The sequence below is a fragment of the Telmatherina bonti genome, assembly GCF_933228915.1.
Source record: "Telmatherina bonti genome assembly, chromosome: 9".
Classification (NCBI taxonomy): domain Eukaryota; kingdom Metazoa; phylum Chordata; class Actinopteri; order Atheriniformes; family Telmatherinidae; genus Telmatherina; species Telmatherina bonti.
Genome location: NC_136627.1, coordinates 7,278,835 through 7,306,288, shown reverse-complemented (window position 1 = coordinate 7,306,288; position 27,454 = coordinate 7,278,835). Strand labels below are relative to the sequence as shown.

General features: G+C 43.4%; 3 protein-coding genes across 3 annotated transcripts in view; 1 reads left to right on the top strand and 2 right to left on the bottom strand.

The window, feature by feature from the left end:
- wdfy1 (WD repeat and FYVE domain containing 1) overlaps nt 1-24,382 on the top strand; it is a gene marked incomplete at its 3' end in the record, with an annotated part of 39,210 nt that extends 14,828 nt beyond the window's left edge. The window contains exons 12-15 of the mRNA XM_079246860.1: nt 16,138-16,316; nt 17,030-17,138; nt 24,133-24,270; nt 24,347-24,382. Coding sequence (XP_079102986.1) covers nt 16,138-16,316; nt 17,030-17,138; nt 24,133-24,270; nt 24,347-24,382 — 462 coding nt within the window. The remainder of the gene's footprint in view (nt 1-16,137; nt 16,317-17,029; nt 17,139-24,132; nt 24,271-24,346) is intronic.
- Nucleotides 675-14,665, bottom strand: dhrs12la (dehydrogenase/reductase 12-like a; the record flags this gene model as incomplete). Its single annotated transcript, XM_079246481.1, has 10 exons — nt 675-790; nt 3,857-3,994; nt 4,076-4,166; nt 6,501-6,605; nt 6,702-6,763; nt 6,840-6,921; nt 7,013-7,108; nt 7,208-7,290; nt 12,542-12,675; nt 14,610-14,665. 10 exons carry the CDS (start codon nt 14,663-14,665, stop codon nt 675-677), a joined length of 963 nt encoding a protein of 320 aa, XP_079102607.1.
- Nucleotides 24,383-24,967: 585 nt separating the features above from the next.
- scg2a (secretogranin II a) lies at nt 24,968-26,653 on the bottom strand (the record flags this gene model as incomplete). Its single annotated transcript, XM_079246652.1, has 1 exon — nt 24,968-26,653. The coding sequence occupies one exon, from the start codon at nt 26,651-26,653 to the stop codon at nt 24,968-24,970; it is 1,686 nt and encodes a 561-aa protein (XP_079102778.1).
- Nucleotides 26,654-27,454: the final 801 nt, after the last annotated feature.

Genomic DNA, 27,454 nt, shown 5'->3' with positions numbered 1-27,454 from the left:
CTGAATCGGTCAGTCAAAGCAGTTTTCTTTTTTAAGGTGCTGGGCAGATCATAAATGTCAAGTGATGCTGCTGCATTGTGTGTTTGAGGCACACAGCTTAGAGAAAACACACCTCCAGTCTGGGTTCAGTCTGTACGCAACAGGAGCTACACTACAACACACACACACTTAGGTTACTGACAGGGCTGTTAGACACCTGGACGCGTCGTAGATTAGAAGAACAGGTGAGATGCTGAACCCATGGCTGGTGTGTGAATGTGTGAACACACTGACTTCAGTCACATCAGATTCCCATCTGATTGACTCTGTTAATAAAGTCACTGTGTGTGTGTGTGTGTGTGTGTGTGTGTGTGTGAGAGAGAGAGAGAGCAGCATCATCACTGTCAAACACTGGTACAGTAAATGTTATTAAACAGTTTTGTCACATAAAAGGTTATGAAACAATACAAATCTGCTAATCCCTCAGTTTGAGTTTAATCTGCCGTCATGAAGCTGAATTTCTAAAAACACATCACTCAGTGTGTCCCACTTTAAGCCTGGAACCAACAGTACTGGTTTGTCCTGCTTCAGTTCCAGTAGATCCAGATTTGTTCCCTCTTCCTCAGCTCGGCGATGAAGCTCAACCTTGTCGATATAAACTGCTGCCGTTAGTGGACGTGGTGTCTGCTGCTGTCTCAGTGAGGCTGAAACGTCTTGGCCAAGTCCTCCAGCAGAGACATCAGCTTTTGCTCCTCAAGGGGGGAGCTGTGGGTCCAGGCCAGTGGCAGGTGGGTGGACACCATTTTCCTGTCTGGTAAAACACACAAACACACAGTTCAAAATGAGTCCAGGTTCATGTAGCATCTCCTCTGCTCTTAACATCTGGAACTGAAACCACCTGCATTCTGGTCTGAAAACAGGATTCTAGCTGCTCAACAGTCCTGCGTCATTACGGTATTTTTGATTTCATGATGATCCAAATGCTTTAATTTGGTAAAATGTCTGGACTTCCCCCTAAACATTTGGATTGGATCATGTTTCTCCTTCCCTCTAAATGGCCATTGCTAAACCTAACCACGCCTATTAACCATCTAACCCCGCCCATCGCCCATTTGGCATTCGACTCCGCCTATTTGACATCCAACTCCGCCCAATATCCAGCCACGCCCCATTCTCTAGGCTGCAGTCGGGGCTTATTGGGCCAGTTCAGCACCCAGACTTAGTTTTGTGATGGATGCTGATGGAAGCTGCTAGAGCTGCAGAATATATTGTTTAAGCATCGTCACTGGAGTGTGCATGTGCGCGATACTCGCGTTGCAGGTCCTGCATTGTTTATGGTAAAACATTGTTCACTTTTGCACATAATAGAAAGAAACATTTACTCAGGACCTAGCACAATAAAAAATCACAAGTATAATAGTATATATAAGTAATATTAACTCTCCAATACAATCAAAAGCCATACTTGTAACATTCACAAAAAGAGGTCAGATCAGTGCAGGTTCATTGTCCGCACAATGGGAAGAGTGTAGCACAAGGCCTATACAAGCTATCTGTCAAAAATTCCTGTATTTTTCATATTGCAACGTAGATTGTAGGGCTAGAAAAGAATCACAATGCCATTTTTTCCCCAATATTGTACGGCCTTAAAAGCTGCCCATACCATAAGGACTAATGAAGCCCCGGCCTGTATTACCTGAGAAACAGGCTTTTGAACTGTAGTTAAAATTCATAATCCACATCCACATTCACACACTAGCAACTGGATATTGACACAACGGCAATTCTGAACGTGCACTTTGGTTGATTCATTCAAGGAACAGAAGAGAAAGGGACACAGCAGAAGATGAGACAAGAATCAATGTTGGACAGATTTTTACTGACTGGAGAGAACTCAGAGAAGAGACAAGATGCAAGATGAATGCTGAAGTTGCCATGGTTGGGGTTGGGGGGCTGAGTGACTCAGTCTGCCAAAGTTCAGTAGTATTGCCCTAAGATTTCTTCCACTTGAAAATTATGCATTCAGTTGCCGATTTGCTCTCTACAACATCAAGAGAATCAGACCGTACCTCATAGAACACACAACTCAGCATTTGGTTCAGGCTCTGGTCATCTCACGCATTGATTACTGCAATTCCCTTCTGGCAAGTCTGCCTGCATGGGCTGTTAAACCTCTGCAGATGATCCAGAACCCCGCAGCGCGTCTGGTTTTCAACCAACCCAAACGAGCTCATGTCACTCAGCTGCTAATCGCACTTCACTGGCTTCCGGTCGCAGCACGCATCAAATTTAAAGCTTTGCTTCTGGCTTACAAAACAATAACTCAAACAGCTCCTGTCTACTTTCACTCCCTAATCCAGACCTACACTCCCTCTCGACAGCTACGCTCCACCAGTAAAAGACGTCTTGTGTTACCACCAATACATGGGACTAAATCACCAGCCAGACTCTTTTCCTCTGTTGTGCCACAATGGTGGAATGATCTCCTAAACTCTGTCCACTCTTCAGAGTCCTTCTCAACGTTTAAGAGCAAGTTGAAGACTCCAAGAAACTTCAAGGAGTACTTCACCACTTAGTATAGCTATATTTGTTGGAAAGTTGGAGAACTTAGCCCAGTTGTTTGCAACTAACATGGTATTAATCCTTTGTTTTTTAACATAGATGATATTGTGGGGTGGGAGGGGAGAAAACAAAACAAAACAAAAAAAAGCCTGTAGCACTTCATGTAAAGACTTGCGTCCAACTGGACAGTCCACCAGCACCTTTCTACGATGTCTAGAATAGAATAGAATAGAACAGTACAGAATAGAATAGTTTGGCATGAAAACCACAGGCATGTAGTTTTCATCTTCAGTCTTGTCCCATGGGCACAGAAATGCTCTCAATCTCGATGATATCATACACTGCAGCAGAAAGGATCATTTCCAAGTCTTTACAATTTTATGACAACGAACATTTTTCGTAAAAATTGTTCTACAGTTTTCATGTAGGTGAACCTAATGGAAAGTGTGTATGGGGGGGTGGAGGGGTAGTGGTTATGAAGGGATGAGAGAGACGAGGGGTTGTGGAGGGATGTCTTAGGGGAGATAAAATGGAGAGAGGAGTGGGGCAGGGATCGGGGCTTGGGGTTAGGGGTATTTTTGAGTGACAGGGTGTGTGTGGGATGTAGGCATCTGGAGGAGAAATAATAATAATAAAAAGATAGGTGAATCTCTTTACATCTTTACATCTCCGGGACTCTGTTTCTCTGAAATGCTCTTTTCATACCCAGTCTCGTTAATGACTTGTAGCCAGTTAACCTGATTGGCTGTCAAATGCTCCCCCAGTTGCTTTTCATTTGCAAACAAGCCAGTTCAGCAGCTGGACTCTTCTCCCGTGAAGCCATGCTGTTGTGATGGAGGCTGTAACATTGTCTTGCTTAAAATCTGCAAAGTCTTCCCTGAAAAAGCCCATCTGGATAGGAGCATGCGTTGCTGTATGACGGCGCCTTTCCAGACGTAACACTTGTCACTTTCACAGACACCAATGTGTGTGTGCATGTGTGTGTGTTTCCTTTTAGACTTCTGTCTACATCTTTAAGATCAATGGGGACATTGTGTGTGAGCTTTGTACAACAAAGTGTGTGTGTGCACTCAACACTGTACTCTCTGGCAGTATCTGGCACCAAAAGCAGTCCTCTCGCTCTCCAGCTGCAATGGCCCAGGGCCAAATCTATAAACAGACACACACACACACACACACACCATGTCCTCCATCCAACCCAGGAACTGATAATATAACAAACCCTCTTCTCTTTCGCTGCTCAGAGTTTTGTTGTGAAACTTTCTGGATGTTTGTCAGAACCCAGTCAACGCTCAGATGACAAAAGGAGTTTTACCCTGGTAGAAACGTCCGCTGGGGTTTGTGACAGCGACCTCAGAAACAGCGAGCCACACCACGGTGTCAGCCCCCTGCTCCGGTGTCCGCAAGCTGTTTTTCATGGAGCGATGGAAGTCTGGCATGGCGTTGGCTACCGCTACGACACATAGACAGGAAAACATGCATCAGATAGGAGGTTACTCTGACAACCTTTGAGTTTGACGCGGTCGGTCGGTACCTGGAGTGTCCACCCAGCCGGGATGCATGACAGCGAAGTGGATGTTGGTGTGAGTCTTTGCCAGCTGCTCCGTCATCACAACCTGCTGCCTCTAAAGCACACAAACACAACTTTCCTGGTAAAATCTCAGTTTTAAGGTGTCACCATTAGCAGTCAATCCTGCAGGACGTTCATGAAGTCTCTTTACAATTTAACACATTTGTTAAAAAAGCAAATGAGTTGATAATTCTCTGGTAATTATGACAAAAGGAGAAACAGATATTTAAGTCTATTTTGGGTTCTTAGACACCTCCATATGTTTTCCTCTGATGTTCTTGGTCATCCACTCACAGTCCCTGTATCCGTACCTTTCTTGTGCCATGCACAAATGGAAGGACATGGTGCTGAATGCCGTCCATTAATATTCTTGCAGTTTTGTTGACTGTGTGTGTCCTAATTACACATTGTGCTGCCATTTTAGGGTTCTGTTAAGCAGAAGCTCATTTTAACAGCCCTAATTAAAGACATTCGTGTGATTTTACACATTTATTGAGTCGGGAATTTAAGTAACGCATATTAATCACAGAGATCTTAAAATCAGGATTATTTCTTTGACAACTAGAAAAGCAGCTCATTTCCATCCATGCAGTGATTTACAGCCTACAATAATTTTATATAGATACTCTATTAGATTCCTAAATATATTTATAATGAATCCACAGTGAGTTGGTTATATTGTGGTGTTTGTTACATGTTTATATCTTCATCTGTTCTCTTGCAGCGATGAAAAGTCCAAAGATCCCAACCCTTTTCCTGTTCTGGGTGGTAGTTTCCAGAATTCTGCCAGATTTATGTTTGATATCTTGTAAAACTTGCTGGGAACTTCTTTATTTTTTGTTCAAACACCCTGACTATTTATTGTGGAGTTATATGCATATATACTGAAAATGGCCACCCTGTGATGGACTGGCGACCTGCTTCTCGCCCAGTGATTGCTGGGATAGGCTCCATCTTCCCAGCGACCCATAATCAGACTGTGCTGGAAAAATACGAGGTGAAGAAGTCAAAAAGTCAACTGAGTTCTTTATTAAAGTCAAAATATATGAAAATCATGCAGAGGTCTCAAGAGTTCTCTCAGCTAAGCAGTTGAGAAAATGGATCGATGCCATCGACAAAGAATCTTTTGAAATTTCCTGGATCAGATTGTGATCTGGATCACTCTCTAAAATGAATGGAAACCAAGTCAGACCAAGTCCCATTATCAGAAAAACATCATGAAAATCGGTCCAGTAGTTCCTAACAGACAGACAAATGCCGGCAAAAAACTACCATCCTGGAGCTACTAATCATACAGAGAAATCCATCATTGTTACATCCCAGTTTCTAAGGCTCCGTTCAGACTGCAGGGCTCGCTGCTCATATCGGATGTTTTTGTGAAATCTGAATTTTTTGAAAGTCCGTTCACATTTCCGATCAAACGTGACTTGTATGTGATCTCCTGGATGAACCTCATGCGCACCAGAAGCGTCCCGCATGCGTAGAAGACACGGCGATGTGTAGTGAGTGCGTGTGACGTCTATGTGTTTGCAGAGGTAAACATGGACGGCAGCAGAGCATTTGCTATTTTAAAAGTTTTGTCCAACCGTAGCCACAACATTGTGAATGGGTTCGTTTTAAGGAGACGTTTATGGAAGAGGAAAGTAAAAGTTTTGGTCAAGACTTTGTGGAGCTGCAGCAGCAACAACTGTAGAGAGAAATGTTTGGGTACGGAGTCGCCGTCAGGATTGGTGGGAGAGTGATGTGAGAGCATTTACTGATAAAGAGTTCATAAACAACAAACACAGAATAATGACGTTTGTCGCGTGTCAATGACGCGTTGGTTGGATTAATGCGACCTGACCGTTCAGACTGAAGTCGCATGGCAAAAGATCAGATACATATCGGATTTAGGATCCATCCATCCATCCATCCGTCCATCCATCCATCTTCTACCAGTTATCTGGGGTCTAAGCAGGGGAGCCCAGACTTCCCTCTCCCCAGCCACATTTACCAACTCTGCGGGGGGATCCCGAGGCGTTCCCAGGCCAGCCAAGAGATATAATCCCTCCAGCGTGTCCTGGGTCTCCCTGGGGTCTCCTCCCAGAGGGACGTGCCTGGAACACCTCACCAGGGAGACGTCCAGGAGACATCATTTATACGAGCTTGATATTGATATTTTCTACACTATAACACCTTAAATGCAAACAAAAGGTAGCGATGGAGTAAAAGTGCGGGAATAATGAGGGTTAAATAGTTCAAGTTTAACTATTTCAGTCATTCAGACATGTCTCTGATAACACATCCTTCCCCTTCAGCTCCTCCTCCAGGCAACTTTTCATGTGGTTTGTTTGTAAATCTGCTCCTCTAGCGCAGCGACTGGCTGACAGAGGACTCTCTCAGATCTTACTTTGTGCTGAGCGTAGACCATGGTCCCGTCATATCGGCCTCTGTCAGACTGCAGGTTTCCTATCCTGAGCTTCTGCACCAGCATCCCCCCTGAGGACACTAAGATCTGAACACACAGGAAGGAGTTAGAGGAGTTAGGGCATGACCCGTGGTACATGTGTGTTTCTGACGGGATCAGAAGCACAACAGAAGTCAGACTCACCACTCTGGGATCTGCACTCTTCTCCAGTAAAGGAACGAGACTCTTGGTGAGGATGTAAACTCCTGCAGGTCAGAAGACATGTTTCACCACACGCCCCGTCTTCCTTCCTCCCAACACCTCCTAGTTGGTTTTACTCACCGAGCACGTTGGTGGCAAAGCTCTTCTCCAGTCCCTCGGCGTTCACGTCCCTCTGGCTCATGATGGCGCCTGCGTTGTTAATCTGCGTGGAATTAAAATAACGTTACGACGCGATCACTCCACACAGATGTCATTAAATAAGCCTTGAAGTTAGCATCCAGAATATTTTTTACCAGCACATTGAGGCTCTTGTACTTCCTCTTGAAGGCTTCAGCGAACTCCCAGACCTTCTTGGTCTCAGACATGTCCAGGATGTGGACGTAGATCTCCTGCAATGACACCGGTGATTTACAGCCATGAGAAACATCCCATTGGATGAATCATCTGCATCAACGTTATGGCCTGGTTATAAGTGAGTCAGGCTGTACTTTGTTTCCCGTCTCCTTGACGATGTCAGCCCTCGCCTCCTCGGCCTTGTCCTTGTTCCTGCACACCATGTGGACGGTTCCTCCTGCGGCAGAGATAAATTCACTGACTCAGCAGGGAATCCTCTTTATGTTTCTGATCACGATCGCAGCAGAAAAACTCAGAAGAACTCCTGTGAATATGACTCAAATGTCACATGATTCATAGCAGCATCACCTCTCAGAGACTACAACATTTAAAAGTTGATGAATATCATTACCTCTTAGGAACAATAGGAAAGAAAAGCTTTGAAAAGCCTGTGTAACTGGTAGTTATTTGGCTCTCCTGGGCTGCCGTAGCCAGGTAATCCACTACATACTTCCGCTGCGTCAATTTGGCTTCATTTATAAAAATACAAGCAAACAGATGTAGCGTGGGCTCCGATGCCAGATGTTGTTGAAAAAAAAGCCTTTCACATGGGTTCTACGTAGCCAGATGGTTCAAGGGGCGGCTGGCTGGTCTGGGAGAGGTTTATACCTCTGTTTTGGCAACAATATGAAAAGCGCAGCCACATTTACACTCCTGTTTTGTTCTTTTGTTTCTTCTAGATTGATTTATTTTCCTTGCTTACGAACGCATCATTGTTCCCTCTGGAAATTGTTTTGTAATTTTATGGGGGATTTCTGAAGTTGTTGTTGAGGCCTAGAACTCTGGCAGTCGGGACTTTACCGTGGTTGTGGCTGGGCGAAGATAGTTTGGATTGATTTGGATATTTACCGTTTGTTTTGGGGAGCGATATTTTTATATTTTAGTTGCATGATTTTTCCTGTTGTATTTCTACCTGTTGGTCTTGCCTACGCTGGGGGTAGGCTCTCCATAACTAATTAAATCATGCCCACAGCTGTAGCCCTCTACCTAGTGGATAACCCCAGATCTCTTTATTATATTTTATCAGATGCATTTTGTCCTCATTTGTGAATAAACTTTGAATTTTCATTGTTGTTTACTATATAGGTTTAAATATATCTATATTTTTCTTGATGCTGAGGGGACTTTCCATCTAAGCTCATTATCATACCATATGTTTTCCTCCTACATCCCAGACTGGGCAGTTTATTTCCAAATATAAGTTTTGGCTTTTCCACTGTTATACCTACATTTAAGCCCAGTTCTGGCGCCCCCTACAGGTGTGTGATGGAACAAAACTGTTATGAAATCAGACGTCTGAACTGCTTTACATGTGAATTATTCTGACATGGGCTGCACGGTGGCACAGTGGTTAGCACTGTGGCCTCACAGCAAGAAGGTCACTGTTTCAATCCTTGGCTGGGGAGGGGTTTGGTCAGTGGCCTTTCTGTGTGGAGTTTGCATGTTCTCCTCGTGTATGTGTGGGTTCTCTCCAGGTACTCCGGCTTCCTCCCACCATCCAAAGACATGCATGTTAGATTAATAGGTTACTCTAAATTGCCCCTAGGAATGAGTGTGGGTTGTTCATCTCTCTGTGTGGCCCTGTGATGGACTGGCGAGCTGTCCAGGGTGTACCCTGCCTGTTGCCCAAAGCCAGCTGGGATAGGCTCCAGCTTCCCCGCGACCCTGAATTGGAATAAGCGGTTCAGAAAATGAATGAATGAATGGTATAAAGAAAACACCAGGGATGGTCACGCTGCTGTAATCAGTTATTTTCAGCCATGATACAAAAATTAAAGTCAATAAACTCCAGTAAACGAAGAAATTTTGGTGATTTTAACTGCAAACGTCTCTGTTTATTGCACTTCTTGGTCATGTTTTTAATACTCTTTTTTATCTTTGTTCTTTCTTTTTCTCTTTTGTTTTTAATTTTAAATCATGCTATTTCCTGACATTTCAATGTTTCTGTAAAGCAACTGGAATCATCCTGTTGTTGCCTCGGATCTACAACCTACACAAAGCAGAAGAAGAAATGATCAGGAATTGATTATTGTCATGATCCTGGACATCAGGTACTTTAAAAAATCAAGCCAAGCAAAGCAAAGTCCAGTTATTACTGGCAACAAGTTAACTCTGCTTCTTTCTATCAGACTGGTATTTCCCTCCAACCTGATCGTTGTCTTGGTTGTTGGACTTGTTGTCTTTGTTATCTACCAGCTTGTAATGGGATGTTGAGAGAATGTTGACATCTAGTTTAGATGTGGTACTATTAGCTGCTGCATCTCAGCATCCGGATGCACCTCGGGTCAGTTTGAAATCTGCCAATAAACAGAACAAGGCACATCCTGACGGCATCAGGACCAGAACTTCATCAGTTCTGGGCCTATAGGCCGTGTTTTTATCAGAGCTCCACATGGAAACAATTACATGCAAGTCTTTGCCCAGCTGAAAACGATACAGAAGGAATGGCGAGCAGATCTAATCAGCGCTACAAATAGTTCACAGTTGGGAAGTACCGTACAAACCCGCAGAGACGGCTGGTTTCTTCACCTTCCAAGGGACTCTGAATGTAAATGAGATTGTTAGTTGTAATCCAGTGTATTTGCATCTGTGCTGTAGATGTTCAATAATAATAGTAATAAATTAAAAAAAACTAAACTCTCCAGGAAATATAAAGTAGTGACATTAAAGCATGGAGGTCGTAGTGTTATAATGTGGGTCTGCATGAGTGAAAAAGAGGCAGAGAAGAGGAATATGCAAGTGATGCAGTAGGTTCAACTAAAATAATTTTCACAGGAACTTTGTCAGGATGTTTTTATATAATCTGATATCATTACATAACAATGGTGAAACAAATCTCTGACTGGGCAGTGTGGTGGTGTAGCGGTTAGCACAGTGGTGTAGCGGTTAGCACAGTGGTGTAGCGGTTAGCACAGTGGTGTAGCGGTTAGCACAGTGGTGTAGCGGTTAGCACAGTGGTGTAGCGGTTAGCACAGTGGTGTAGTGGTTAGCACAGTGGTGTAGCGGTTAGCACGGTGACATAGCAGTTAGCACGGTGGCGTAGCGGTTAGCACGGTGACATAGCGGTTAGCACGGTGGCGTAGCAGTTAGCATGGGGGCGTAGCAGTTAGCACAGGGGCGTAGCGGTTAGCACGGTGGCGTAGCGGTTAGCACAGTGATGTAGTAGTTAGCACAGTGCTTAGCGGATATCATAGTGGTGTAGTGGGGGATTGGATCGAAGTGTTGATTTGATGCAATCAGTTGGTTTCTATTATAGGAAATGCATAAATTGGCTTGAATCGATGTGTATGTTGATTCGTGTATGTAAAGTGCCCTCTGACAACATTGTTGTGAAGTGGCTCTATACAAATAAAGTTGAAAGAAAGAAAGAAACAAGAAGGTTGTTGGTTCAGGGGAGTTTGCATGATCTCCTTGTGTTTGTGTTGGTTGTCTCTGGGTGCTCTGACGTCCTCCCACACTCAAGTTAGGTAAATGTTTATTTATGAAGCATCTTTGAAGATAAAAATCCCAAAGTGTTTCACAATGAAACACAAAACAACACAGAGAACATAAAAATAAAGACAAGTTTAAAAAAAGCATTTTTAGCCGCTCACAGAGTCCTCTGATCTCTGGCAGTGAGGGAAGGAGTTTTAGGGCGAAGGAGCCACTGCTGCAAACGCTCTGTCACCTTTGTTTGTTTAACAATCGGCAGATCTAAGAGATCTGCTGGGCAGACTCTGATATAAGCAGGTGATTGGTCATGTCAGGCTTTAAAAACATGCATGTTTGGTTAATTGATCATTTTCCACATGTAAGTTACTTTGGATAAAAGCATCTGAACTAATGTCGCTGTAGGTCTGATGAAGCACGAGGGACCTGCGAGTACGAGGCACCTGCATGGAAAAGACTGTCTGCAAATGGCTGGATGTGTTACTAAATCTACTGCTAACAGATAAAGTCAGCAATGTTGCTCGTATTTTTAAAAAAAAGAAAGTATTTCCAAAAAGTACATAGCTGAGGGATTCAAAACAAAACAAAACCAAACCAATAAACTGGTAACATTAGGGAAATTACAAGTTGGTGAATATTTATGTAGTCTTATAAATGTAGATATGGGTATAAGTATGTGTATATGTAGTTATATTTATATATATATATTAAATTGAATAAGTATGTTAATATTGCATATATAAATATTGTGTGATACAGATATATATGAACCTAAATTAATTTTTTTTCCCAACTTCTTCAAGTGATGATTTGATTATACAATATTATTATTTTTTATTATGAATATTATTTATTTTATTAGTATGTATTTGTATGTGTATATGTATGTGTACTTATGCATGTACAGGTATGCACATATATTTTCTTTCATTCAAAATAAATCAAACTGAACTAATTAATTAATGAACTCATGTTGATGAGTCCCTCATGGAAATCCTGCAACTGAATGTGTCTAACGACGTTTACAGTCTTATTTCCAGCCAAAAAGTCTTGATCTGGTTTTTAAAGTGACATACTGGGCAAGAGCAGAATGTGTAAAATTATCAGTCATGTTTTAAAGTAGATTATAGTAGTAGTAGTAGTAGTAGTAGTATTTATTCTATTTCTTACTTAGTCACTACATCCTGAAAGTGGTTATTTTACACACGTGAGGTGCAGACTCACTTTTATTATTATTTCTGTTGGTTTTGTTTTAAGTAAATGTTGTTCTTTAGAAATATAATTCTTATGAAGATTGTTGCAGACATACCATGTGCTTGTTTAATTTAACATAAATTTAACATAAATGCTAAATAAAACCGGAACCCGCTTGATGCATGTTGCCACAAATCTGCGACAAATCTTTTTGGCTTTCTAAAAACTGATTTTTTTTTTTTTTTTTTAAATTGAATTAGTTTATTTATCTATTATTAATCAATTTAATGTTTTATTTCATTTTAGTCTTTTTTAATTTCCACAGCTTTTTATTTTATTTTATTTTTTACTGTATTCATGATTATTTTTATATATTTGTACATACATGTAGGGGTAATACAAATTCTTTAATCCTAAATAATCATCTAATTTATTGTTCTTGTTTTAAGGCTTTCTCTCAAAGTCAGAAAGAAATGACCCTGGAAGAAGCATTGGAAGGTTCATTTGGACTTTTTCCCTAACGATGCATGTTTCACAACTTGCTTCTTATTATTTCTCACTTGTCTAAAGCTGCGAAATTTGCCGTCATCTTTCTGCTCTGGCAGAACATTTCACCTAATTACAGTTTTTTTTTTGAAGTGAAGTGGTTTGGCTAGTATGAAACAGTTTTGCAGTATGATGCCTGACACCTACGAGCCGCAGGGTCCCTCCCGGTACCAGACTCTCCTGGATGGATTCAGACGTCCTGCTTTAAGACAACCCCCCCTGTCATTGTTTCTGTCCGTGTTTGGGTGTAACGGTGGTACCTCTCTTAGCCACGGCCATGGCGGTGGCTTTGCCGATGCCGCTGTTGGCTCCTGTTATCATGAAGGAACGTCCGGCCATGGACACGTCCAGATCCTTCTCCACAAACCGCTTGGAGGCGGACAAGAAGCCATTCCTGAAAGACAACATGGTTTTCTGCTTTACTTTCTGTATCAGCTACAGCTGCAACACACCTCCAGCCCATCTCACTGCTGAGGTCACTGCTGTGTGTGTGTGTGTGTGTGTGTGTGTGAGTAGGGGGGGTCAGAGAGGGTTTGAGGTCAGCCTGCTTACTGTACTGTCTCTTCATAGCTTTACTGTACAGACACAATGAAGCAGGGAGTGTGCCTGGTATTGGCTCTGATCAGAGACGGACTGCAGCGTCTCTGTGTGTGTCAGAGACCATGGACCAAGGACCTCAATTCCCCTCATTGTCCTCAACTTGATGCCATTGTTGGTGGCGGCTGAAGGTGGGGGGCATGAAGAGGACGGGGAAGGAGGTTAAATAGTCGCTCTGTTCGATGGTGTCATGCAGAGAGCTATTAGAGCGAGGTCGGAGCGGGGAGCAGCTCTCTGGGAGGAAACACAACACAGAACAAAGGGAAGAGGGGAAACAATGACAAAAGCAGCTCTTCAGGCGGCTCGCTGAGCTGTATGCTGATGAGGACAGGCTGAAACAGATCAAATAATCCTGCTGGAGGACTCAGGACATCTCTGTGGTCCCACAGCTGATTTATGGGGTCATAACGCTCCTGCTGAGTCATCGTAACTCTGCTTTGATTCATAACTCTGACAAGCTGCTCAGGGATGCTGCGTGTGAACCGAAACCTCCCGTCAGATATCCGATTAACTTCTTCTCCTTTAAAGATGTGGTGCTTCACCAGGACGAGGTAATCTGATCCCAGAAGATCAGATTATGTTTGCTGCGGTAGAAACATCACATGACTTTCCATACTGCATCTGTTTACTAATGATCATAACGTCCAGAGGACTTCGGGTCAATTAGATCACAAATATGATCACAACGTAATATCACAAGTTGTAAATATAGCTTTACATTTAGTAACCACATGGTATTCAGACATTTTGGTTGATATAACAGGGAAATTAGAAATAATTTGATGTGTTTTTATCTGGAATTGTGTCACAAATTTTTACTGTATTCATATTTAGTCTAAACTTTCAATTTGTATTGTTGAACCGACAAACTTTTACAGCCAAGAAATAAAACTACATATAAAACTACATTTATAGCTGTGCTCATATTTATTCATATCCTTTAATTAAATTAGGAAAAAAAAAACAGCTGCCTGTAAAATAAGCTGAAATTGACTAGAGTAATAATAAATAAAAAATTTTATGAAAATCATTACATTATTTTCCAAATCTGGTTCAATAGAAATATTTTTGTTAAAAAAACAAACAAATAAGATAATTCATTACATATTACATCACTCATAAACCAATATTTAGTTGAACAATCCTTTAATGTTTCCGCTCCAGTCAGGTGTTTTCTGTTCCTCTCAGTCAGACTTCTGCACCTGTTGACAGGTATTTTGTCCCACTGTTCAACAGAAAAGTGCTCTAATTTGTCCAGGACACATTTGTTTGTTTGTTTGTTTTTCTTTTTTCAACTCAATTAAATGAAAAAACAGTGTCTTATATTACTAAATTTATATTTTTGCACATTTTTAGTTATTGTTCCTTTTTTAAGTCTCCAGTTATTTGAGTGACTGTTGTAAATTCAGCTTTTTCTTTAATGAAAGGGGATGAATACATATGAGCACAACTGTAAAATAGAAACAAGTTGTGGATCTTTCAGAAACTAGAATCAGAAAATGTTTGGAATTTCATTTGACAAGTCAAAATCTATAAAACTGACTTGTTTCTTTAATTTAATCAAACTTCCCCAGAAATGGAAAGGTACATTTAACACACAGCTACAGGAAATACATTTAAAATCTACATTTTATCAGGATTTGGGCTGAGAAGGCCTCCCCCCAGCAGGTCAGCATCAGGACACAGCCTGCAGCTCCTCCTCCAGCTCAGAGAACAGGTAGAGCATCTTACCTGGTGAATTCGGTGAGTCCCTTCAGGAACCAGGCGGAGTTGCGGTACAGAGACATGGTTCTGCTCTGGAAGCCTCTCCAGCTCTCTGTCAGGGCTTTTAATTCACCACCAAAACCACGTGCAACCCGTGGAATCAACAGAACTGGGACCGGGACTGCAGCGCCCCCAGCGGCGGGTCGGAGACGTGCATCAGTCCACACACACACACACACACACACACACACACACACACTGAGAGTTGCTTTGTCAGAGACATCCAAGCAGGAAATATTAATTCAGAAACAACAAAATTATGCGAGTTATGAGGCAACAACAAAACGGAGTCAGCCTGATACTTAAACTGTTGTAGATAGTTTTTATTTAACTAAAATATGTAAATATCAACAAATATCTTTCAATAAGATATTCCTGAATACGAATATGGAAGTTTAAAAACAACTGGGTTTATTATTTATACAGATAAATAAATGACCGAATTAATAAACAAACAAATGAAGTTTAAAAACAACTGTGTTCATTATTTATACAGATAAATAAATGTATAAACAAACAAATGAACGAAGTTTTTGTGCAACTGGATTACTAAAGTATATAGTACACGAAGTACATTTATAAAGTACTGTAGTAAATGAATACTGTTATGATAACTAACTCATAAACAACTAAATAAACCATCGCTGGCCTCCTGCTCCACCTGCTCGCGCAGCCAGGTCGCTCCACGGCAGCCAATCAGCAGCACGAGCGCAGCAGGGTGCGGCTCCCACCGCAGAGGCTGCGCGCGCAGAGGGAGGAAAGGTCTCGCGGCGCAGGTGTGTTTTCTACCTGCATGATCTCTGCTCGGTTCAGGACGGGACAGTAAAATGGTGAGTGTCCGGACTTTGTGCGCTTCCCTGCGGGCAGCGACGTGAGCCTCACGGCCTGCTCAGCTCCGAGCTCGCGTGGGCGTGGAGCTCCATCTCCAGCAGCGTGGAGAAGAAAACGGGCTTCTTTAAGCTTCTCCTACATCCTGTAAGAGGAATGAAGTTTGTCTGGGATGATTTCAAACACAAACCACCTCGTTTTTTCTGATTCAAGCTGAAACAAAAAGTGTAAAAAAAAAAATCGTTTTATGATTTCTAACCTTTACTAAAACTTTCTAGCATCTTATCAGACTGGCAAATAAATGCAAGTCTGCTGTGATGCACCTTGTCCTGCTTTGTCTTGCAGCAGACAGAAGCTGCTGCTTGCAGCTGCACCCAGGGCAAAGAGCTCTCTCTAATCGCCTTTCACAACAGAGGCTTTGTTTTCATGCCTTATTACACTCAGAGAGGATCTGTCGGTGAGCAACCTGCAGTAGACCTAACTGAGCAGCAGGTGTTCCTGCAGGGTTCATATTAACCACATGTCAGATTTAAGACTTTAGCAGCTGTAAGACACCATGTTCCTCCTGTTGGCTTCAGCACCTATCTTTAGTTACAACGCCGGTGGATAAAAACTAATAAATGAAGAGGTTTTTCTGTTCTCTCCCTCCTCTCTCCGACCTGGGAAGATGCGCTTCGTGTTGCTGTTCAGTCGGCAGGGGAAGCTACGCCTGCAGAAGTGGTTCACGCCGTTGTCAGACAGGGAGAAGAAGAAAGTGATCCGGGACATGACGATGCTGGTGTTGGCGCGTCCGCCTCGCACCTCAAACTTCCTCCAATGGAAGGACCTGAAGATCGTTTACAAGAGGTAGATGGACCGGATCCAGCAGTGGGAGGTGGACCGGTTCTTTCTCTGCTGCTGCTTTCACATTCAAACCCTTTGCAAGAACATTTAACCCCTTTTTTCTACTTTCTGACATTGTTATCTGTTGAAAGTGATGTTGGGACTTTGTTTAACGGAGTAAAGAAAGATCCTGAAATAACAACGGCAAAGCAGGAATGTTTGTACCTCCTTAGTTGAGCACGTTACCAGTTCAGTTCAGCCCACCTTCCTGCAGTCCAAGTGTCACATGATCACAGTTTGTTTCCACATGTGGTGGACAGCGGGCGCTCCATGAACAGATAATTTCATGACTGAAGAAGGAGAGCTGCAGAATCTTTGCTGTTTTCATCTGATCATGTCACAGAAGTTCATTTAGACCCCCAGAAACTGAATCAGGATCCTCAGATCAGGATCTGTGGTTCTGAACTGCAGCAGAACCCATCCAGATTGTACAAACTTACAGAAAGTTGATAGAAAGACCACATTTACAGGATGGTGAGAGAACAGACAGAGAGGATAGTAGACAGAAAATCACAGAGCAGGTCTCGGATCAGTAGCAGAACCATTTCGGGGAAAAACCTCTAAAAGTAAAACTGAAACTAGATTAAAATGTTTGCATCACATCATATGAAGCTTCACATGATCACGTGATGATGCGCCTCAGTGTCCCTGGTTACCTTCCTCCTCCTGCCCTGCAGATACGCCAGCCTGTACTTCTGCACCGGTCTGGAGACCCAGGACAATGAGCTGCTCGCTCTGGAGGTGCTGCACAGATACGTGGAGCTGCTGGACAAGTACTTTGGTAATGTAAGTATCGCTGCACTGAGCTCCCATAAAGCTTCAACAATGACTGATCACGCGTTCATTCAGCCCCTTTATGAGAGGAAACTGTTGACAGCTCAGGGTTTGAGAAACCATTTAAAACTTCTATGCTGCTGTGAGTGATGTGTGGTCTTCTTTTATCATCACTCTGTAAAGAAAAATGTTTCTGTAATTTGTCTTAGAAACAATGCTTGTTATTGTCACAAACACTGACAGCTGACAGATAACTATCAAGGACGCCTCAACAAAGTGGGTGTGCTGGTTTAATGAAAGGATGGATGAGGTTTGGGAGAGATTCGAGCATTCTGGTTGTTTAATTTGGGCTGTCTTTAAGCTGAGAAGAGGAGGCTGAGGATGTCTGTGATCCGACAACACAAAGCTTTCAAAACAAACAAGAAAGGATATGAAGAGAGAGAAGAAACGAAAAGAAAAGCTGGGTGTAGGGCTGCCCGATTCTGGATAAAATGAGAATCACGATTTTATTCCAATATAAGTATTTATCGCACGTATTAACTTTGCAACAGCTGACACTGAACATAAAAACAACAAATGTCTCTCTTGTCTCCTCTTACACACACAACCTTTGAATAATTTTAATAGTAACATTTTTAAACAATATTTTTTCTGTGCATAAGGCGATGAGAGGTCGGTATGTTTCTTAAAATATAAACAGGTGGGTTGGACATGAAGCTAGAAATTTCACACAGCGGTCCTTTGGTTAAATGTGATATTCTGACATTTAACAATGGAGGACAAAAGTGATTTATGCAATGTGGGTCTAAAGGGATTCAAAATCTACTTTTTAAAAAGTGATAGCCTATTTCAATGGCAAAATAAAAAACAAAACAAAACAAAAAAAACCCAACAGAAAAGAGTTTATTCATAAACATATTTAGGGTGGTTTTGACTCATCTTTTGTTTCTCCTACAACGTCCATTACATTACATGCATATGGACAATTGTGCAATTTGTTTAGCTTTTTTAAATCGTTATTTGAAAATGAGATCGTTTATGAGTATGAGTGATTTTTTAACGATTAATTGTGCATCTATAGCTGGATGGGTGAGAGAAAGAGAAAGGATGAAACGATACATGAGTGAGGGGATGGACAGATAGGTGAGAGGCATAAGAGAGGATGGATGGAGGAATGAGGGGGCCGATGGAGGGAAGAATGGATGAAGAGGTGAATGAAGGAAGGATGAAACTATGAATGAGTATGAGAGAGAGAGGAAAGATGAAATGATGGGTTAAGGTGAAGACACCCCTGGCTGACTGTCTTAATGATGTCAAGGTCTGGTTTAAATGTTTAAATCTGAATGAGACTAGGACTGAGGTGATAACGTTTGGGCCCAGTGCCAGCTCTGTCAGACCCTCTCAGTCAGTACAGCAGACCTACAGCCACCAACCTGGTCATGATGTACTCAGATCTTAAAGGGGTGCTGTGATGGTATTTGGAGTTTTCTGAGCTTTCTACAGTGTTACAGTGTTGAATCCTCATCAGACATGTGAACGGCACTGTTTTTTATCACCTAAATGCATGTTTGAGTTTGAGTTCCAGCACTCTCTCTGTTCAGTTTCCATGGCGACGAAAAACGCATGGTTTTAGAGAGTTTTTTCTACTTGGAAATCCTTGTGACGTCCCGGGGGATAAGGTTCGGTGATTGGTTACCTTCTACTGGTTAACAAGGGCATGTACAAATACATCAGGCGGGTGGAAAACGTGGGATAAAGTTATTTCCAACGATGGCTGGTGAGTTTACCAAAGAGAGACATCCTGCTGCATTCGTTGCTGTGGGTTGCTGTTTTCCACTTCGTTTTCAGGCTCTGATTCAGGTTCCAACATGTAGGGCTGCATGCTATGTGTTGACATTGTATTTTTTTTTTTTTTTTTATTGAGTTCATATGAGCCTAATACTTCTGTTTATGAGATGTTACAATGACGGCGAAAGCAGTTGCGGTGCGCGCTCCCGATGTAGTGCAGTGGCGGGAGGCGGGGCTTAATGCGGAAGAGTCTCAATCCACTCGTTTTGCCCGCAGGCTGATCGGACAGCCTACGGAGAGGGTCGGTCTGAAGTAAATAAAGAGATTTGTGACAATAACTCCATCAATCCCAGCCCTTCTGGTCTCAGAAATAAAAATAAATTAGCCTGAAATGCACATAATAGTTCCACTTTAAACTGATAGACAAGTTAATGCGGTTGTGAAAAGTTGTTTTTATCATCTTCGCCTTTTAGCTAAAGTTTAATCTTTTTTTTCCTTCTCTGATTTTGAGCGTGTCATGCATGTTTTTATTTCCTCACGTCTGGACAACTGCAACGCACTTTATTGTGGAATTAATCACAGAGCACTTTATCCACCTGTTGTTTGTCCAAAATGCGGCTGCGCACCTCTTAACAGGAACCAAAAAAAAACATGAGCACATCTGTCCTATTCTTCCATCTTTGCATCTGGTCAGAGGGCCAGCTCTGCCTTATGGTCCCAAAGATGAGGCTTAAAACACGGAGGGAAGGGGTCTTTTCTGTGGCTGGTATAAATGCCCCCCATATCAAAACGGCCCCCACCCTGGAGGGTTTGTTTTAAGTCTCGTCTTAAGACTTACTTTTATTCTCTGGCTTTTAACACCATGTGAGTTGTGTGTCTTATTTTTTTTTTAAATTCATTTTTATTAAATTATTCATTGGTTTTTACCTGTTTATTGAGATTGATTTTAAGTTTATTACTTTGTATTTATTGATGTTTTAGTGTTGTAACATTATTACTGTTTTATTCTGTGCAGCATTTGGAAACTGTTTATGTTTATAAAATTTGCCATATAAATATAGTGGATTGGATTGGACAGACAGAAGTGGGAGGGAGGGTGATGAAAATGGAAGGCAAAAGGGAGAGCAGAGATGAGGAAGGGAAGGATGGATGGGTAAGGAAGAAAACAGGAGGGAACCATGACGCCTAAGGGGAGGAAGGGAGGATGGGAAGATGGAAGAATGAGGGTCAGGGAACATGGATTAAAAAAGGGAAGATTGGATGGGTAAGAGAGGGAGAAGGAGGAATTTGGATAGGAAGGTGAAGAGTTAGAGAGGTGAAAAAAGGAGGGATGGATCTATGGGTGAGGGAGTTGGAGGAAAAGTTGGGGAGGATGGATAATTGAGGCAAGAAAGACAATATGAAAGGATGGAGGAATGAGGGAGGGATGAAAGAAGGAAGGATAAATGGGTAAGGTAGAGGGAAAAAAGATGGATGGTAGGCAGGAAGGGAGAGAGGATGAATGTGACAAAAGATGGGATGAGTGAGGACAGGGAAGGTGGGTGAAGCAGGGATAAAACTTAGCGGGTGATGGAGGTGTGGAGGCTGAACCGAAGTGAACAGCTTGACTTCATTCACCCATATGAGACCACTTGTAGAGCACACAAGAAGGCCCCATATCCACATACCATACCATACCACGCCACGCCACGCCATACCATACCGTACCATACAGTACCATACCCTACCCCACCCTACCCTACTCTACTTTACCCTACCCCACCATACCATACCAGACCATACCATACCATACCATACCATATCACACCACACCACACCATACCACACCATACTATACCATACAGTACCATACCATATCACACCACACCACACCACACCATACCATACCATACAGTACCATACCCTACCCTACCCTACTTTACCCTACCATACCCTACCCTACCCTACCATATCACACCACACCACACCAGACCATACCATACCGTACCGTACCGTACTGTACTGTACCATACCCTACCATACCATACCATACCATATCACAGCATACCATACCATATCACAGCATACCATACCATACCATATCACAACATACCATATCACACCATACTGTACCGTACCATACCATACCATACCATACCCTACCACACCATACCATATCATACCGTACCGTACCCTACCGTAACGTACTGTACTGTACCCTACCCTACCCTACCCTGCCCTACCCTACCCTACCCTACCCTACCCTACCATACCCTACAGTACCATACCCTACCGTACCGTACCCTACCGTACCGTACTGTACCCTTCCCTACCATACCCTACCCTATATTACCCTACCCTACCATACCATATCACAGCATACCATACCCTACCATACCATACCATACCATACCCTACCATACCCTACCCTACCCTACCCTACCCTACCATATCACACCACACCACACCACACCACACCACACCATACCATACCGTACCGTACCCTACCATACCATACCATACCATACCATACCATACCATACCATATCACAGCATACCATACCATATCACACCATACCATACCATACCATACCAAACCATACTATATCACAGCATACCATACCATACCATATCACAACATACCATATCACACCATACTGTACCGTACCATACCATACCATACCATACCCTACCACACCATACCATATCATACCGTACCGTACCCTACCGTAACGTACTGTACTGTACCCTACCCTACCCTACCCTACCCTACCATACCCTACAGTACCATACCGTACCGTACCGTACCCTACCGTACCGTACTGTACCCTTCCCTACCCTACCCTACCCTACCCTATATTACCCTACCCTACCATACCATATCACAGCATACCATACCCTACCATGCCATACCCTACCATACCCTACCATACCCTACCATACCCTACCATACCCTACCCTACCCTACCATACCATATCACACCACACCACACCACACCACACCATATCATACCATACAGTACCATACCCTACCCTACCCTACTTTACCCTACCATACCCTACCCTACCCTACCATATCACACCACACCACACCAGACCATACCATACCGTACCGTACCCTACCATACCCTACCGTACCGTACCGTACTGTACCGTACTGTACCATACCCTACCCTACCATACCATACCATACCATACCATATCACAGCATACCATACCATATCACACCATACCATACCATACCATACCAAACCATACTATATCACACCATACCATACCATACCATACCATATCACAGCATACCATACCATACCATATCACAACATACCATATCACACCATACTGTACCGTACCATACCATACCATACCATACCCTACCACACCATACCATATCATACCGTACCGTACCCTACCGTAACGTACTGTACTGTACCCTACCCTACCCTACCCTACCCTACCCTACCCTACCCTACCCTACCCTACCATACCCTACAGTACCATACCCTACCGTACCGTACCCTACCGTACCATACTGTACCCTTCCCTACCCTACCCTACCCTATATTACCCTACCCTACCATACCATATCACAGCATACCATACCCTACCATGCCATACCATACCATACCCTACCATACCCTACCCTACCCTACCCTACCCTACCCTACCATATCACACCACACCACACCATACCATACCGTACCGTACCCTACCATACCCTACCGTACCGTACCGTACTGTACCATACCCTGCCCTACCTTACCCTACCATACCATACCATACCATACCATACCATACCATATCACAGCATACCATACCATATCACACCATACCATACCATACCATACCAAACCATACCATACCATACCATACCATACCATATCCTACCATACCCTACAGTACTGTACCCTACCGTACCGTACCCTACCGTACCGTACTGTACCCTACCCTACCCTACCCTATATTACCCTACCCTACCCTACCCTACCCTACCATATCACACCATACCATACCCTACCATGCCATACCATACCATACCCTACCCTACCCTACCCTACCCTACCATATCACACCATACCATACCCTACCATGCCATGCCATACCATACCATACCATACCATACCCTACCCTACCCTACCCTACCCTACCATACCATATCACAGCATACCATACTATATCACACCATACCATACCATACCGTACCATACCATACCATACCATACTATACCTTACCCGTACTGTACCCTACCTTACCCTACCCTACCATACCCTACCCTACCCTACCCTACCATAAACCCTAAAAACAACAAACAGCTGACCAAAGTGCTGTCCAGTAACAGCAAGTGAATAAAAACAGCTTAAGAAAATAAAATAACAATAAAATGGTAAAATAAGACATACATTAAAAACAACATTTAAAAATAAAATACAAGGACACAAATGACAACTAAGTCTTGCTAAAATGCCAAAGAATAAAAATGTGTTTTTTTAAACGGCTTTTCAAAACAGCAGTGGAGTTATCCTGTCTAACCTGCTGAGGGAGGCTGTTCAAGATTCTTGGAGCTAGAACTGAAAAGACTCTGTCTCCTCTGGATTTACACCAATTCATAGGGACATTTAAAAGCATCTGGTCCTTTGCGGTGGTGTGTAGGGATGCAGCAGGTCAGCCAGATAAGGAGGTGAAAGGTCATTAAGACACATAAAAACAAATAAGAGAATCTTAAAATTGATCCTAAACTGAACAGGAACCCAGTGAAGAGATGCTAAAACCGGAGATATGTGCTCACATTTTCTTGTTCCAGTTAAAAATCTTGCAGCGGCATTCTGTACATGTGGATCACGTGTTTTTCTCCGTCAGCAGCTGCTGTTTCAATGGTTTCTATGACAACCAGTGGAGACTGTGTCCTGCTCTACAAAGACACAAGAGCTCATGATGTCTTCCTGGGAGGACAGCTGGGGATTCTTCTGTTAGCAGCTGATTCTGTCCCCACTGGTTCCTGCAGTCAGATCAGATTGGATCTCTGTCCCAACTCTGAACATGTTTGATCCCCTTGCTGTCCACCAGGTGCTTCCACTCTAAATAACTGGATTTATTGGACCATTATGCCTTCCTATTCTACAACAAAGACGGCGATGGAGCTGTGGCCTCTCGTCGTCGTACATCTGCTGGATGCTTTTTACTCAGTAATTGAATGAAAGATGTGCAAGATACACACACAGATGATGTATTCTGCTTCAGGTGTGTGAGCTGGACATCATTTTCAACTTTGAGAAGGCCTACTTCATCCTGGATGAGTTCCTGATGGGTGGAGAGATTTTAGAAACGTCCAAATTAGCCGTGGGTACGTGCATGGAGGAGTCGGACACTCTGCAGGAGGTACAACATCCTTCACCAAACACACAGATTTCTTCTGTCACACGTGTGAATCTGTTCATATCTTCTGTCCCCACAGACGATGGAAGAATACATGAACAAACCTGCATACTGAGGATGCTCCACGTTTTAAGCCAGACCTCGTTTATCATGATCTCAGGGTTTTGGGAGAAAAAAAAGACTGTTGAGGAGCTGTTTTCTCAGCAGAGGTATTTTTGATTAAATAAAGAAACACGACACAGTAAGGAAAAAATAAAGTCAATGCTTTATTCTCAGGTATGTCACAGATGAGCACATTTAAGAAAGAGCTACCAAAAAGAAAAAAAAAACACAAGTGAGTGTGAGGGTCCAACACTGATTGTGTGTGTGTGTGTGTGTGTGTGTGTGTGTGTGTGTGTGTGTGTGTGTGTGTGTGTGTGTGTGTGTGTGTGTGTGTGTGTGTGTGTGAAATGTAAGGCTGGTGAAACACATCTACGTGTTTTCAAGCAACCGGTTTTTATTCAGAAAAAAAAAAAACAAGTGAATGTCTCAACACTCATTTCTGCTAATAAAGTTTTTCTGTAAACCTACATGTTTGTTTTTTTTCTTCAAAATACTTCATGTTTTCTTCTTCTTCTTCTTCTTCTTCCTAAAAAGCAAAACAGACATAAATATTTACATTTACATGTATGTGCTCCAGGTCGCGCACGCACCACCTGCTCTATGTTCCTTTGGCATCACTTTCCTCAGTTTCTGGGTTTAGCAGGCTCAACAGTTTCATCACAGCCTCACTCTCCAAGCCTTGTGTTTGCGTTTCTTCACCCCGCTCCTCATCCTCAGTCTGTCTTTTCTCATTGGGGCTTTGATCAGTGTCCATTAGATCAAAATATTTCTCTACTGCTGTTCCCAAAGAGCCCGGCTCGCCCTGTCCGGCTTCGTCCCGCTTCTGGTTCGCCTTGTTGCTGCGGAGCGCCGGGCTGGGATACTGCGCCAGCATCTGCGCTGCCAGATACGCCGCCAGCTCATCCTCGTCCACGGTGTCGTCGTAGTCGTCTCTGAAGGCGGTCGTGGGGCGCCGCTGCGTGGGAGTGGAGTCCCCCAGACGCCCGGCAGGACGAATGTAAAGTCGTGATGGGGAGGTTTTGTGCTTCCTGCTGGGTGCTGAGTCCTCCATGCCTCCCAGACCCAGAATTTGGAGGATTTCTTCTGTTCTTCTCTGCTCTGGGGTCTTCTGGGGGTAAGGTGGGCGTCTGCTGTAGAGTTTCTCCTCAGGAACATGGTGGGAAATCTTCTGGAGCTTGTCTCCGGCTCTCAGCGTGGCCATCAGGTCTTCAGGGGGGATCTGGTATCTCTGGGAGAAGGAGAGGAGCTGGTAGATGAGTTGTGGATCGACGGCGTCTCCGTGGCGAGACCTCTCTACCCTCTCCTCCTCCTCCTCCTCTGCCTCCCGCTTCTGTTTCTCCTCCTCTGTTTTCTCCAGGACTTTGAGGAGGTAGTAGTCCATCATTTTGGCCACATCATCCGCATCGCTCGACCTTTTAACTGGGTAACTCTGCCCACCTTCCTCTTCATCATCCTCATTGGCTTCTTCATCACTGTCTACATAATCAAGCCCTCGATCGACTTTACCTTTGTTACTCTCCTCCTCCTCCTCTTCTTCCTCCTCCTCCTGCTGTTCTAGTGGACCCCAGTTTTCAAGGTCCCCATCATCATCATCATCATTAAACATATCTTCGTCTTCTTCTTCATCCTCCTCTTCTTCATCGTGACGCTTATGAAGAATCTTTGACCCAGACAGCTTGTTCAGTTCATCAAACACAGACTGCAGCGTGGCCAGATTCTGAGGCGTGTACTTCTCCTCCACGTTCTCATTTGTGCGCTTAAAGGGGCTCTCATACATGGGCCCATCGCCCTCTTCATCACCCTCATCTTCCTCCTCATTCTCAAACATCAGAGGCATCTTCCTGTGAGGTGTGATGCCGCGATGCAAGCCTGTTTTCTCCGGCCTGGAAGCCTTCTCCGTCTGCTGGAGTGTGCTGAGCACAGCTTGGAGCAGCTCCTCGCTCTTGTCCTCTGGTTCCTCTTCCTCCCGCTCCTCTTCATCGTGGCTCTGCCTCAGCATGGCACGCAGCTTCTCTGTGTCATCCATGTAGCGGACATCGTGTCCTGCAGGAACGCCACGCTGCTGCAAGTCCAGGCCGGATCTTTGATGGAGACTCTCGATGTACTCCAAGGCTTTCAGCATGTCTGCGTTGGGGGTCTGGTGGTCATTTCCTCTCTGGGAGTCTGAGTCGCTTCCCTCTCTGAGCGAAGCCCCGTTGATGCCAGAGGAAGCGAGGCAGAGACAGATGAAGAGAAGCTTGGCTGCAGAGGTGAGGACAGGCTTGGTCTGAGGCAGTGACGGCATGGTGACGTCTGCAGAGAGGAGACAAAGAGGAGCAAGTCAGCTCTGACCTTTACCTGTCAAACAGGTTCACAACAATGATTTAAAAGGATGCATCTGAAACAGCTCAGACAGACGGAAATCTGCTCCACACAGAGGAAAGAAAGCTGTCTTCAACCTGATCTCAGATATTTCTGGCTACAAATTAATTTTATTTTACGTACTGGGGAGCATTTAACAGAAAACACGTAGGTACATTGAGTGTTGTGTAATTATAATGAGAATCAGCTGCATCTCTGATTGAATGCAGGACACTGGTATGTTTTTCCTGCCTGCTGCTGGTCTGTCAGCATCATACTGGGATCATGCCTCCTGTTTGCAGCAGCAGCAATAACAGCATTCAGCTCCCGTGAAAATCCCATTAGTCGTCAAAGTGCTGCTCTACGTGAGTCACGGCCCTGTTGTCAAGGGAACCCAGTAAGCCTGATGTTCCTGATGTCCCCCCCCCCTCTTTTCCAGACAAATATCCAAATGCCTTCTTGTTTCTGCTTTTAAAGCTTTACCCAGTTTGAAATGACTAGGAGATCAATTTTCCTCCATGTGAAGCTTTTTCATTAAAAACTGTCCTTTAAAGTGAAACATCAGAAGCATCAGCAGAAACTTCTGGAGGTAAATAAGATCTCTGCTCAGCAGAAGCAGTAAAACAATTCTTCCTGCTTATTTTTCCAGCTGTCTTTCCTGTTTTTACTGAGCTCTAATCTTAAAATGTTTTTATGAAAGACGCAAAAGTCTAAACTATGATCCTCAGAGTGCGTTCAGATGAAA